At 46.4% G+C, this 14,344-nt stretch overlaps 2 protein-coding genes across 7 annotated transcripts in view; one reads left to right on the top strand and one right to left on the bottom strand.

Moving 5' to 3' along the window:
- Positions 1-894: 894 nt before the first annotated feature.
- LOC121330998 (GATOR complex protein WDR24-like) lies at positions 895-9,299 on the top strand. 4 transcript variants are annotated; one of them, XM_041278082.1, is made up of 12 exons: positions 895-972; positions 1,784-1,913; positions 2,382-2,456; positions 2,663-3,146; positions 3,524-3,701; positions 4,349-5,030; positions 5,482-5,585; positions 5,931-6,058; positions 6,232-6,336; positions 6,705-7,042; positions 7,176-7,360; positions 7,678-9,299. In XM_041278082.1, exons 2-12 carry the CDS (start codon positions 1,884-1,886, stop codon positions 7,844-7,846), a joined length of 2,478 nt encoding a protein of 825 aa, XP_041134016.1. In that variant the 5' UTR covers positions 895-972; positions 1,784-1,883; the 3' UTR covers positions 7,847-9,299. The 4 variants fall into 4 exon arrangements, with proteins under 4 accessions (XP_041134016.1, XP_041134015.1, XP_041134014.1 ...); XM_041278081.1 differs by having other exon boundaries at positions 904-972; positions 1,733-1,913; XM_041278080.1 differs by lacking the exon at positions 895-972 and having other exon boundaries at positions 980-1,913.
- Positions 7,849-14,344, bottom strand: part of anks3 (ankyrin repeat and sterile alpha motif domain containing 3) — a 13,783-nt gene continuing 7,287 nt past the window's right edge. The window contains exons 3-13 of one of the 3 annotated variants that reach the window (XM_041278085.1): positions 14,039-14,183; positions 13,669-13,794; positions 13,351-13,481; positions 12,941-13,084; positions 12,530-12,654; positions 12,044-12,185; positions 11,313-11,485; positions 11,134-11,225; positions 10,823-10,906; positions 10,624-10,717; positions 7,849-7,932 (exon numbers count right to left, since the gene is read on the bottom strand). In XM_041278085.1, coding sequence (XP_041134019.1) covers positions 10,635-10,717; positions 10,823-10,906; positions 11,134-11,225; positions 11,313-11,485; positions 12,044-12,185; positions 12,530-12,654; positions 12,941-13,084; positions 13,351-13,481; positions 13,669-13,794; positions 14,039-14,138 — 1,200 coding nt within the window. In that variant the 5' untranslated portion in view covers positions 14,139-14,183 and the 3' untranslated portion in view covers positions 7,849-7,932; positions 10,624-10,634. The other 2 variants (XM_041278086.1, XM_041278084.1) reach the window with 2 other exon arrangements.

Genomic DNA, 14,344 nt, shown 5'->3' with positions numbered 1-14,344 from the left:
ACACATCACGAGAAACACGTGTGGACATGGCTTTCAGGAAAGGCTAGCTGACAGATGAAATGGTAGCCCTATCAGTCCAGAGATGATACACAAAGAGAAGATGTGATGCTTTTTACCAACTAAACAATAACGAATCACAAGCTTTCAAGACCTGATTAACTACTGTTTAGTCCAATAAAAGGTACCACATCTCATTCTCTTTGTCTAGAAAAGGCTGGTTAAATTGGAATTATTTTTATTTATTTCATTTTGTATTATTGTTTTTTGTTCAGTGTTTTTGTCCTGTTTGAATGATTTGCCGTTTATTTTTATGTTGTTTCTTTGCTGCCTTATTTGGCCAGGACCCCTTGAAACGAGACGTATATCTCTAGCAGTAGTACCCACTTCAGGTCAAACTGTGACCTTAATAATTCTCACTTGACTGGGCTTAATTAGATGCAGCCAGCCTAGCCCTTGACCATAGAGGCCACAGGCTCAGGTGTGACTTGCATTAATGCCAGGCTTGAACTGCAATGCAGTGCAGCGGTACTCATCTGACACGAGTTAGTTTCACAGTTTCCACTCCAGCAGTTCAACCGGCTCTTTGTGCTCCATGAACTAACTGATCGGTCCGCAGCGGTCTCAGGCAGCTCCTCCTGATTCCTGCAGGGGGCGACAACATCCGCAGCAATTGGGCATTATCGAAATCAGGGCAGGCAAAAGCTGAGCGATCAGAGCAGGAACTTGAGAAAGGTGTTCTATTATTATTTTAACGTGACATTCAGGATTAATAAAAAAGCATTATATATATTAAGTAACTTTAGAGCTTCGTCCAGACAAAAACATTGAAAGGAAACGCGTTCACCCGCCCCTTTCTTTTTCCACGCGTCGTGCGTCATGACGACTCACGCACAGCCGGTTCATCAGAGACGCCTGTGTGGACGGTCGTTTCCAGTTCCTCTTTCTCTGGAAAACGCTTTGTAGTTCGCAAAGGTTAGAGCTGTTTATGTTGTTGGTTTTAAGTATACTCCCCATTAACACAGAGAAAGCACTCCAGTGCATACATGTTTAATAAGTTGACGATTGCATCTTCTAACCCGTCAGTACGGAGTGCCAGTGCTGGGATATAAATGCAGGTTTAATTGTGTTACTTGTGTCGTGGTAGTGATAATGTAGCCTGAGTAGCCGTCGCTCGTTACAGTTTCTTTACTCGGTTCATGTGCCCCCGATTAGCTAGTCTAGTGAGAATCTAAAACTAGGATGTACCACATAATTATTACAACACTTTATTAGTATAATAATAGTTACAATATAAAATCTATGTGAGAAATTATCTGACAACCACCTCTACGTGTATCGCTTTCTATTCGCTGTCATATCAGTAGCAGCTAGGGACCCTATGTCGATCACAGTAAATGAAAACAATCACTTAGCAGAGTTCCCATGCTTTTCCCAGGGTTATACTAATCCATTTTAAATAGTTTTGCCAGCTTTTAAAATTAGCTTGACCATGCTTTCTTACACTTTGCTCTGCTTTTACTAGAGGAAGCATTTAAAAAGGATAGGTTGATTTCACAGTCATACACGTCTTGTAAATGCAGGAGTTCGTGTGTACTGAAATGTACCATTGCCTTTCTGTGGAATACAAAATGCAGTTCCTTAAGATGTTTACTCTACAGCTTCTAACACTATTTGCTGGACTGTGCACGCACTATAGGAATGGCATTACAGCTTTGTAATGATTTATTCACAGAGGATACAAAATTGTACTTGCTGACTGATGTTCAATTTGCAAACGGTTTAGCCATGCCCGAGAAGAAGTGACTCATAACTACTAGAGCGCTGGGCAGTGTGTCGGGGGAGGACCACGGCGATGAAGAGTTGAGGTCCAGTCTGCAGGGTGGATGGTAAAGCTACTTCTTGCCCATCAGAAGGTATTTGTTTTCTCTAGTCATGCATGCGTTTACTCTGCAAGTGACTTCACTTTCTTTTAACAAGTGCTGTGGGAGGCATACAGAATAGGACCACCTCTTTCACATCTGCCAAACTCCGAGATGGTCACCTTTTTCTAAAGGAGCATGAATATAATAATTCGAATGTTGAGGGTGAGAAGCATGGTAGCCCCTAATAATCGTTATTATTCCAATCCATGATTTTCCTGTACTGGCTCACTGTGCTTTATTATGGCTGGCCGTGTTATTTTCTGTTACTTTTCCTTGCTTTGCAATTAAAAAGTATTTTGGGTTCATATTAATTAATTAATTAATTTTATTTTGCTGCAATGCTTAAAGTTAACAGTGATGGAATGGTCTGAGATGAGCATGTGCCTGCATCACACGTGGTGCTGACGTTAGCATGCTTCTGCCCTCTTCTTCTCTGACTCTTCATCGTACACTTTGCAGGCCAAGGCTGTTGGGCCCCAGGACTCGGAAGACCAGGCCACAAGGGGGCACAGCTACCAGTGTAGTCTACAGCAGGTCTTTGGGTTACTTGTGTTGTCATAACTAGAACATTCAAGCGGTTCCATGAAAAGAATGCCATCGCTCCCCCAGCAAGAAATGAAATTGTTTCTTGCAGGAAGTGTTTAAAAAAAAAAGTTTTAAACACAAGTTAAAAAGTTTAAAATATACAGAAATCACTTTAAATGCATTGTTTTATATATGTATTCTATTTATTCTTTTAGAAAATGGAAAAGATGGCGCGTGTGACCACGGCTCTGGGCAGCAACACCATCAGTGGGTGCACCATGTTCTGCCACCTGGACGCCCCCGCGAATGCCATCAGCGTGTGCCGTGACGCCGCGCAGGTGGTGGTGGCCGGCCGAAACATCTTCAAGATCTATGCCTTGGAGGAGGAGCAGTTCGTGGAGAAGCTAAACCTGCGCGTGGGCCGCAAGCCCTCCCTCAACTTCAGCTGCGCCGATGTCATGTGGCATCAGATGGACGAGAACCTGCTGGCCACAGCGGCCACCAACGGCGCGGTGGTCACGTGGAACCTGGGCAAACCATCCCGCAACAAGCAGGACCAGCTGTTCACGGAGCACAAGCGGACTGTCAACAAGGTCTGCTTCCACCCCACTGAGGTGTACATGCTGCTGAGCGGCTCGCAGGATGGCTACATGAAGTGCTTCGACCTGCGCAAGAAGGGGTCAGCCAGCACCTTTTCAGGTACGCCGCTCTGAGAACACATGCGTGCAATCACTCGTGTAAATACAGAAGCTAAGGTCATTCATATTAATATTCATTAGCAGACTTCTGACGTTTATCTTCTTCTGGCTTATTTCTTGCAAACGTTGCAGCAAATAAGGCCATCAAAAAATAACAGCTTTGATCGTAGCATCTGTATGCAGGACTGAGAAGGAATTAATTATAGAGAAGTACCTGAGAAGACCCAGCTCAATCAAGGAAGCTACTGATTTAACTTTAACGGTTTTATTGCATGCATATCAAAGACTCTGTAGTATCTAGCAGTTCATTGTGTTTTTCCCATTTGAGCATATACTTTGGATGAAATAGGAATAATACTTTGTGTGTTTTTTTTGCAGGGCAGTCCGAAAGTGTGAGGGACGTGCAGTTCAGCATCCGGGATTACTTCACTTTCGCTGCATCCTTTGAGAACGGGAACGTGCAGCTGTGGGATATTCGGCGCCCTGATCGATATGAGAGGATGTTCACCGCGCACAACGGGCCGGTCTTCTGCTGTGACTGGCACCCTGAGGACCGGTAGGGAGGGGCTCGGTTCATCTTAACAGGAAGGGATTACATTAGTGCATGTATTGTCTTATATAGCAGGAATGGAAATAAGACTTGCATAGGAGTCAGAGCAGTTTCAGCCATTCCAGGTTTTAATAAAAGCTTGATTAGCCACAGTGCATATGTAACAAGCTCAAGTGTGTCCCATTAAACTCATAGTAAAACCAGAAATGGATCAAACGGCTTTGCAATGGGATTCTTATTTCCTGTATGTTGTATTTATATATTGCAGGATTTATACAAGTCAACGAAACCCTTAGGACTGACTAATGGTCTTCTATTCATAGTTTTTATTGATACTAATTTCAATAAAAACTATTAATAAAGGTGTCTTCCAAATAATTGAAGGAAATGCATTAATTTTGTCTTGCATAAATATAATGTCCTGCTTTAATTATTGTTGGAGGGTAGCGTATGGTTCTCATATCAAGTGAACAAACATGTGGTTACTTAACATTCTTTTATTGATCTCACTGGGTACCGGAAACAAAACTGGCACTTCCTAGCATCTACTGTAACTGCTACTGTACCTTCTGCCCTGACAGTGTCAGGCAGGGGCTTTGATTACTGGCTCATCACAATTAACAAGTGCCTTTCCCTGTCTGTGCACCTTGCAGGGGCTGGCTGGCAACAGGGGGCCGTGACAAGATGGTTAAAGTGTGGGACATAACGACGAACCGCGCCAAGGAGATCCACTGCGTGCAGACCATCGCCTCGGTGGCGCGGGTGAAGTGGCGGCCGGAGCGCAAGTACCACCTGGCCACCTGCTCCATGATGGTGGACCACAACATCTACGTGTGGGACGTGCGCCGGCCGTTCATCCCCTTCGCCACCTTCGAGGAGCACAAGGATGTCACCACGGGCATCGTGTGGCGCCACCTCCACGACCCCGGCTTCCTGCTCTCAGGCTCCAAGGACAGTACCCTCTACCAGCACAAGTTCAAGGACGCCAGCCGGCCCGTGGACAAGGCCAACCCAGAGGGGCTGTGCTTCGGGCTGTTCGGGGACTTGGCCTTCGCGGCCAAGGAGAGTCTGATCAGCGGCGGTGGTGACTCCAACCGCAAACCGTACGGGGGCGGGGGCGACCGGCGCTACCCCATCTTCTTCTTCAAGAAGCCCGACCTCACTGAGCAGTTCGCCCACGTGTCGAGCGCGCTCAGCGTCTTCGAGACTGACCTGGAGAGCAGCCGCATGGACTGGTTCGTCAAGACCGCCCGCCGCTACCTGCTGAGCGGCAAGCCCTTCGGGGAGCTGTGCGACCACAACGCCAAGGTAGCCAAGGAGCTCAATCGACCCCAGGTAGGAGCGTTTCAGTATCTCATTTCAAACAGTTTAGCAGTCAAGAGTTTAATAGAATTGAGAGTGTTTTATATGTACAGATGGCCTGCCTCATACTGTGTTGGTACAGCCCATATAAAAGTTTACCATTGTCTTTTTGCAGTATTTTTGCTGTTTTTACTCTGTGCTTTTCCCATAGTTTATAGTATGCATTTACCATTCTTTGCTATGTTTGTTAATATGCTTTACCATACTTTGCAATGTTAACCCGTGCTTTACCTTGCTTTCACTAAGTTTTAATACACTTTTTTTTTACTATGAAACAGGGTGTTGTTATTGTGGTTATTATTCGTTCGTTAATTATTGCCTGTAACAAAAGCAGCATGTCTTCTGTTTTGCTTTCCTTGATCTTTCTTCTACTAGAAATGACATTTTCATTTTTTTCATTGACGCCTGTGTTTGTATCACGAAGGTAGCGACAACCTGGACTATGCTGAGGATTATGTATTCAGATCCAGGGAGCCTCACTACAGCCACAGGCATTAGCAAAGGGGGATCTATACCTCTCATGAACAGGTAGGAATTCATGCACTGGATCACTTTGGATATGTATAGTGCAGAGTGGAGATTGCAGCTTCATTTGTTCTTGACTGTCACTATGTTCCTGCTGCTCAAACAGTACTCTGTGTCTGATTTTCTAAAAGATTCTGGGGGACAAACCTACAGAACACTGGTGCTGATAAGTATTTAGTGTGATGATATTCCTCTTTGTAGAATGGTGTCTTTTAAGAAGAAAGTTTACCAACTTGTTTCCGTCTAGAAAAGTGGGGCCAAACTTTGCACCTGCTCTAAAATAGTTTAGTTTAAGCCGCTGTTTTTCTGGTCACTAAGCCTCCGCTCGCCTGTGTTGTTTTTGAGCAGCTTCAATATGAAGGAGATTGCAGCAGGCGGTCTGGGGAGCGAGGGCAGGCTGGATCGGGCAAAAGGGGAGACTCGGCAGGACAGCACCCACCTGGACCCAGGAAACTCCCTACTCAACAACAACGACGGTGAGTTTTACACCGGCTGTTTTTAACGTTCCGAGTTTGTTCAGCAGTTTTAGAATAATAATCTTACCTAATGAATATTAGCAAATAGAAGCGTGTACACACAGGACTTGTTAACCAGTGCCTCACACAGTTGATTACAGTAGGGTTGAGATCCTGTGACTCTGTGTCTCTAGAGAATGAGGAAACGGAGGGCAGTGAGGGTCCGGCAGATTACCTCTTTGGAGACGCGGAGCTAGAGGACGATGACCTATACCCGATGGAGAACGAGAACGCGACGGGTTTGTGTCCTTAATTGCGAAACCATTGAGTTGTGCTAGTTGCACTTAAAATCAATTGTGGCTGTGCTGAAAGAAGTGAAATAGAAAATAAATAATTTTGTTTTTGTGTAAGTTTGATTTCCCTTCAAGACCCCTATTGCATAGCAGTTTTGCCCATTTGTAAGTTTTTAGTATAAGCTTAATTAGCCACAGTGTAGGTAAAAAGCTGAGATGTGTGTTATTAAAACCAGCAATGGATCAGTTGTAATGGGAGTCTATATTTCCATCTATGCTTGCTGTATATATTACACATTCGCGAAACCTCTTTGAGTATTTGCTTGAAGGCTGTGTGTAACCGTTGCCCTGTCTGTCTGTCTGTCTCTGCGCAGCGGAGGAGGCAGAGTACATCCTGCCCCAGGAGGCGTTCCCTCTGCGCCACGAGATCATGGACAACCCCTCCGTGCCAGAGCACCTGCAGGACAAGGTGGACTCGCCCCACGTGAGCGGCAACGAGGCGGAGACGGTGTGCCTGACCCCCATCAAGTCCTTCTCCCTCATCTCCATCTCCCAGCCCCTGTATGAGAGCCACCTGCCGGCCAGCTTCTTCAGCCCCGTGGTGCGTGAGATGCTACAGCACTACGCCGAGGCCGGCGACGTGCAGATGGCCGTGTCCGTGCTCATCGTCCTGGGAGACCGCATCCGCAAGGAGGTGGACGAGGTCACTCAGGCAAGGACCACTATATATGTGCAGAGACACCAGTTAGTCTCGCTTTGGAAGTTCTTTCAGTTATGTTATATTAGCTCCCAGTGTTGCATCACCCTGGTAACCCCCCCTGCCCTGCCCCTCTGTCCCTCCCCAGGAGCACTGGTACACGTCGTACATTGATCTCCTGCAGCGCTTCAAGCTGTGGAACGTCTCCAACGAGGTGATCAAGCTCAGCACCAGTAGTGCCATCAACTGCCTCAACCAGACCTCCACCACCCTCCACATCAACTGCAGCAACTGCAAGCGACCCATGAGCAACAAGGGCTGGATCTGCGACAGGTCAGGGAGGGCCAGGCTAATCCAGGGATTTTCTGTTTTGTCATCAGTAACTTTGGTCTAGCTTTAAGCTTTCTGCACCACGGTACTTTCTAAGTGGGTTCGAAAAAAATACTGTTGTTTTAAAACTAGGAATAAACCGCACAGGATTTAATGTGTAGCAAACGAACGTTGCACTGGAGCAAAACGTGTTCAGCAAAGTCTTATTATAATTCCTGCTGTAGCGTCCTGAGGCATGTTCGCCCACACTGCGTGTCTCAGAGGGCTGGTTGGTGACTCTCTTCTCTCTCTCTCTCTCTCTCTCTCTCTCTCGGTGGCAGGTGTCACCAGTGTGCCAGTATCTGCGCCGTGTGTCACCACGTGGTGAAGGGGCTCTTTGTCTGGTGCCAGGGCTGCAGCCATGGGGGGCACCTGGAGCACATCATGAACTGGCTGAAGAGCAGCTCACACTGCCCGGCCGGCTGCGGGCACCTGTGTGAATACACCTGAGAGTCCGCTGAGGCACCGGTCACATTGAACTCCGCCCAAGGGCATTTGGAAACTCTAGCAGAAAGGAGAGGTCTTTTCACATAAGGCTGAAAGAAAATGAAGTACAGTGTACGTTTGGAAGTCAAACAGAAGTTTTCAACAACTAAAAAAAAAAAAAAACTTTTTTTTTTTTTCTTTTTAACCAGTTGGGTTCACTTTACCACAAACCAGAATTCCCAGACTATATTTCACTCCAAGTACAAAAATAAATAAAACAGCACTGCAGTAATAAGGGACAATGTATATACAGTGTGTACCTAGGAGACTTTAACTAAACACAAAGCTATATATTTCTAGTTTCAAAACATGAAACAGTTTTTCTTTTTTTTTTGGGGAGGGAGTTCCCAACACTGCATCTGTCTTTCAGATAACTGGCTTCTGTCCAGTCCTGGGAGCTCTCGTGGTTTACCTCTACTCTCCCTGGAACACAGTGCGTACACACACACACTCTACACAGGGAGGGAGCTGCCTAATTTTACAATAATGCCACATTTTTATTGCAGTTTGTAACGAGCCCCTGCTACACTTTTTCATAAAGACTTACAGTTCCATAGTACTTGGATTGAGCCTGGATTTGAACCCGCATCCCTGTTCTCCCTGGTCCTGAATGCTGCCTCTGCTTCCCTCCCAAACTCTTATCTCTCAGTATGAAATCACAGCCAGCAATCTGGGGAAACAAACAGTTGTTTGAGTCCCAAATGCTGAACCTTCCACTGAATTTTTTAAAGTCCAAAATGCCTACGATAGCCAGATATCACAAAGGCAGCAGCAGCTTCTGTAGGAGATGCACAGTAAGAGGACAGATCTGAGAGCTGGCATCTCTTTAACCTGCACCAGTAAACTTCAGTGCTCTGCTTTCCTATGCACACCTCTGTATTGTCACCCTCAACCAATATAATATAATGTATGTCTATGCCTGTATTTGATTTATGTCTCAGAGATTATAGTTACTTTAGTCTTTCTGTAACGCTAAATAGTTCTGGAAGTGGGCAAACAAAAAGCATCCGCAACCCTGCGATTTTTAAGGTTTTTGGACAGTTATGTTAATAACTAAAACGTGCGTTGGATGCAAGTAGTGGCCGTGGGTAAACGAGTTTGGATGTTTTGTTCGTAACATTTTTCATAAAGAGGAAGGAGAGCTTTTTTTAATTTTATTTTTCATAGAAATGCAAATCCTTTCAGAAGAGAACTTTGGACTGACTGTCCTGGTGCTTGCAGTGTTTATTCTGTATATCTGTAATTGGGTTTCAGTTCAGATAAGATCACACATTGTCCGTCTCTCACACACATACACATACAAGAAAAGGGTTATTTAAAGATTCAGGAGTCCCTGGTTTTCTTGAAGTCTTGGATTACTAGAAGAGATGGTTCCCTGTGGCCGATATGTATTTTAACAATAATAAAAAGTAGTCTGTAAATACTATTTGTTTTTTTAAATAATACATGGGAGTGAAAACTCGGTTTCCAGTTTTCTACAGGAATGAAAAGGTTAACATTCGGACTGTACCAGAGATCCGTGAGTCTGACTTTTTGGCAGGGAATGGGATAGAGAGAGTGTGTGCTCTGTCTCGGATCCTCTGCTCATATATACCAGTATCTCAGGCCACAGTTCTCACGCTATTGTGCAAGAGCTGCTGGTTGCATACAAAACTTATTTCATTTACTTGTTGCATCTTTGCAGGGTTATATAAATAATGTAGACATTGACTGGCAAGTTAAGACGAATTACGTATCTGGGCAACTGAGACAGAACACTTTTGCAGTATTTGTTTTAATACTTGGTACACAGCTGTGTTCTATGAATTTTTTTTCTTTCAATTAAGAATGTCTTTTGTCTAGCAATAACAAAATAACGCTTTCATTTCCACACAGTTTTCAGGTTTTTCACATTCCCTTTACTTCAGGTTTACATTCCAGCATTGGTTCTCTTGCCCCTTCATTATGCTTCTGTTTGCTTGGGTTATGTTTGCGAAAAAAAAAAAAAAAAAAAAATCAAATTGGTTCAGATGATAGATTTATTAAAAAATTAACCAACATAATGTACCGAGGAAAATTTCTGCAAGTAAAAAAATCCAAAACCATGAAAAATAATATAACACGAGAGAGGTATACTTTGTTTCAATCCTAGAACGGACAGGTTAAGAACAATTTTAAAAAATGACCCATTAACCATTCCCCGCCCCCTCCCTCCCTCTCTCCCTCTCTATTGGCCATGCCACACTTCAGCCTCAACCCTCTAACTGAATAAAAAAAACCAGAATCAACCCCCTACTTGTTCTCGCCCCCTTATTGAAAGTACAGTTCCTATTGGCTCTGGAGCTCCTGACACCTCCCTCGCCACTGTCCTGGCAGGCAAGGAGGTTTTAAATAAGTGTCGTTGTAGAGCGCAGGCTGAAGGGAAGTGGTTCCCCTGCCTGCTTGTCAGAGCTTGCCCCGGTGAACCCCTGCAAAGCCGCTCCCACGACTCGGCAACGTCCCCCCTGTGGCAAGCTTGTTCAGGATGGTAAAGTCACCCTCCGTCAAGAATTTGAACAACGAGCAGCTGAAAGAGAGAGAGAGACAGGAACACAGGAGCTCGACACAGGCGCAATCCGTCTTGTAAATGTGGGTGTGTGCGCTTGTCTGTCTGCATCTGTGACTGCCAGCTTAGTCTTGGTGGGTTTATGCTCATTAGATTATTCACTCTTACCCCTTTTCAGGTTAATCTAATGGGCTTCAAAGCCGGAACGGTCGCTCACCAATCGCAAGGCTAGGACTCTGTCCAGCCCGGACTCTCTTTCTCTGCGTCCTTCAACCTGTCCAGGTTTTTCGTCACCAGCGGCCATGTCTTCTCTGATTTAACAAAACAATACAAACAAAGACATAAGGACTGAACACAAACTGACGTTCTTAGCATCAGCATCTCCGTATCTCCCCCTCCCTCCCCCGCTCTCTTACCCAATTCCCCTTGACACTCCTCTAGGGTAGACGCCAGCTCTGCCACACTCAACGACTTCAGGGCATCCTTCCAGCTATCACTGCCTACAGAGACAGACACGCACACTAACACTACTATATTTCTCTGTGGTTTGTTTATTTCCATCAATTCTGCATTCACCAGCATGTTAAACTGTCCTCATATTGCACTGTGGTCATTGCTTTAAAATCTGGAAGCGAGAACCAATTTGAAACAGCCCAGTTTGTAAAACCCTTTGATGCGTGCTGCTGCTCCTTATAAATTACGCTATATAAAAGCCTATCACTCCTACCTTTCTCCCCCTGCTGTATCGCTCTGCCCTCCGACCGCAACCCCCAAGCGCTGTCGTTCTTCAACCGCACAAGGAGCTCTGCCTGGCACGCCCTGCCAATCAGAGAAAAGAAACAGGTCAGGTGACAGATCAGAGCTGAACCCAGACAATCGGACCTGTCTGTCTGCCTCCAGCCTCACCGCACTCTCTCCAGCGCTCTGCCTGCTTCCCGCGCCGCTCCCTGTGTGACCTCCACCTGCTCCTGGAACCTTCTCCAGCCCATCTTGTCTTCCATGAGGCAGCTCTCCACCACCATGCGCAGCTCCCTCTCCTGAGACACCTGGCCCTGCAGCTGCTCCATCTCCGCGCATTTCTAACAAACAGTCAGAGGGAGGGGACATACATTCACAGCAGCGCTTTAAAATGATTGCAAAAATACCCTGAAACAGGTGAAAACGTAAGAGCGACACACATAGACAGGCAGGCAGGCAGCCTCTGTGTACACCTGCATTCTGAGACTGCTAGTAACTGATTATTATCCTCAGCAAGTTTTGTGAAGTGTGATGTACAGACAGGCACCTGAAACACACCGATTATTTTATACTCGGTAATCTATTTGCATGAGTCAACACTTCCACGGATCGAAAAATCCAATTTCATTCAATTGAGCACACGGGTACAGGAGGTGTCTGTCAAAATAACAGAGGGTTAATAGCATTGCAAAAAGTTTTGAAATGACTGTTCCATTCCATTCCATTCCATGTGCATTAGCTTTTTTTTTCCCCCCCAGGTGGGCGTTATAATGTGTTTTCAACAAAGTGGGTAGCTGAAAATGAAAAATGCAAGGAGTTTGTGTTGCTGCTAATGTAGAATAACAATAATGAAGTGTCTGTATTCCCCAGGTGGTCCTGCCCCTCCGCATTGGTGTCACCTTATGCAGCTGGATTGCCATCTCCTGCATCTCTGCCTCCAGCTGGTCAGCGTACGCCTGCTCAAGGGCATCGCTGGGGGGGCGGGCGTTGCTGTGCCACCGCGCGATCGCTGACGTCATCTTCCGCTTGGGACCAAACAGCCTGGGGGTGGGAGTGGCGGAGAATTACTACGCATGTCATGAACTGAAGAAGAAAACCAATCAAGCAAATTAAAACCAACCATAAAAAGTACCAGCAAAGACACTGCAAATTGCTTATGCTTATTTAACAAACAAGTTTGCTAGAAGCAATTGCTCAAGCAACTCAAATACAATAAACATTGAGATCTAAATTTGTTTTCCTTTTTAAGTAGAAAATCCCTAGATCGCCTTACTTTCAAGATTTTCTTTTTTTGTGCTGCCAGTCAGATGGCTTCATTTTTCCAGCGGCTGTGTAAAGAAATCCTGTTAAATAAACCACTCATTGCAGGAGGAGGACAGACTCACGTAATGCCCACTTCCTTCAGGTCGTTCTCGGTCAGCGTGAGGAAAATCCGCAGGTCAATGTCTTGCTCCTCCAGCAGGGGGACGTACTTTGAAAACCCGATCGTCTCCAGGAACTCGCCCAGGTCCTGAAAGGGGAAAGCGCACACCATCAGCAGCCCCCCTTGGGTTCAAACACCACAACTCAGTTAACATTCATCACCTGCACACTCACAGCGGGCAGAAAAGCACCTTGCAAACAAATGCACAGACCCAAAGCCAAGCAGCGAGCAGTGGTTTCCAAGCCTTGTGACGAGAAAGAAAGAGAGAGGCTGCCTTGCCAATGCCAGACCATGCATAACATAGGCTTGAACCTTTGAGGAATACAACGTCATGCAGACAGGAAGCAACAATCCCAACCACTGGGACACCTGCCTTCGGACCGGAGTATGAAGGAGCCGCTGCAGCTGAGGGGTGAACCCCAGCATTCACCGCATCACAGGCCTGCACACTCTCACTGTTGCCATAGCGATTCTTGTTTTTCCTGCGATTGGGTGGTGAGTTCTTCTGGTCCGAGTCCTGGAGGAGGAGGAGAGGGGGTTGGGGGTTTTGAATAAGATGGACAAGCACATCACTCCACCCACACCCCACTTGGATACAAAACTAACTCCATATTTACAACGGTGCAAGTGTAATGTAGCTGAGTGCTTTTACAGTTGTGTTGGGCTGTTTATCTTTTGACATCTTTGAGATCGGTTCCAAGTTTCTTGGTGCTTTGTTTCTTTGTGGTTGTTGAGCGAGTGACCCCCAGGTGTGTTGTGCAGGGTGCAGTGGGGTGCCGTTACCTCGTTGCTCTCCAGGGAGCCGTCCCGACTGACCCCCAGTTTTGGGGGCAGCCCCTCGACGCTGCTGCTGCTGCTGCTGCTGCTGCTGCACCGCATAGTCGGCATGTCGTTGTCGAAGAATGGACTCTCGTCTGGATAGAGAGACAGAGATACAGCGACGAATCACACAGAGTGTCTATATACCCTACACAGTACATGAACATAATCACTAGGCACTCTAGCAAAAAGCACCAGCCTGCCCAGTACAGTTGCACAGCTGGCACGCACACAGTATAGTAAAACAAGTAGCAGGAAAGAGAAGGGGCAGCTGCAACGTACCTTGACTGCTGTTGCTCTCCAAATCCAGCTTGTTGATGGGCGAGGTGACGTCTCGGTTACTGATGCCCTCGGACTGCCCCAGTCCAGCTCGGAACGTCACGTAGCCAAGCGGAGCCACGCTGCGCTCTGGAACGCACAAAGGGAGACACTGCTAATACTGAGCAGGGCCTGGTGCACGCAAAACCTAGCGCTGCGCTGACCCCATGCGCTACAGAAACAGTGCTGGTGGAAGCCTACACGTGTGGCTTTGCAACACACAGCACATCGCCAAAGCTACAAACCGCTATGCTTGGTTACAGTGCAGCATTTTTCTGTTTCTCAATTAAAAACAGCGCTAGCTGGTGCTCTACAGGGGTGTGTGGTCAGGTACCGTGGTGCTTGGTGGCGTCTCCCACTCGGAAGGCGATGGCCTGCGGCCCGTCGTGGATGCTCAGTGGCTTGTTTCGGCTGTGGCGGGAGCGGCGAGGCATGCTGTCCGAGTCCTCGGAGGAGCTCAGGTCCTCAAAGAGCCCTGCAGCACAGACGAGAGGATGAGCCAACGCCACCCCACCTGCCCTGCCATCAACACTCCTTCCACGGCAGATTTTACTAGGGCTAAACCATTTTAACAGCAGCAGTCAGGGAACTTGTAATCTTGTATACTATTTATTGGTGGCTACACAGTAAATCTCAAGTT

The sequence above is a fragment of the Polyodon spathula genome, chromosome 18 (assembly GCF_017654505.1).
Source record: "Polyodon spathula isolate WHYD16114869_AA chromosome 18, ASM1765450v1, whole genome shotgun sequence".
NCBI classification, from domain to species: Eukaryota; Metazoa; Chordata; class Actinopteri; order Acipenseriformes; family Polyodontidae; genus Polyodon; species Polyodon spathula.
Note: the sequence above shows the minus strand (reverse complement) of the source record. Positions and strands in the feature narration are given on the sequence as shown.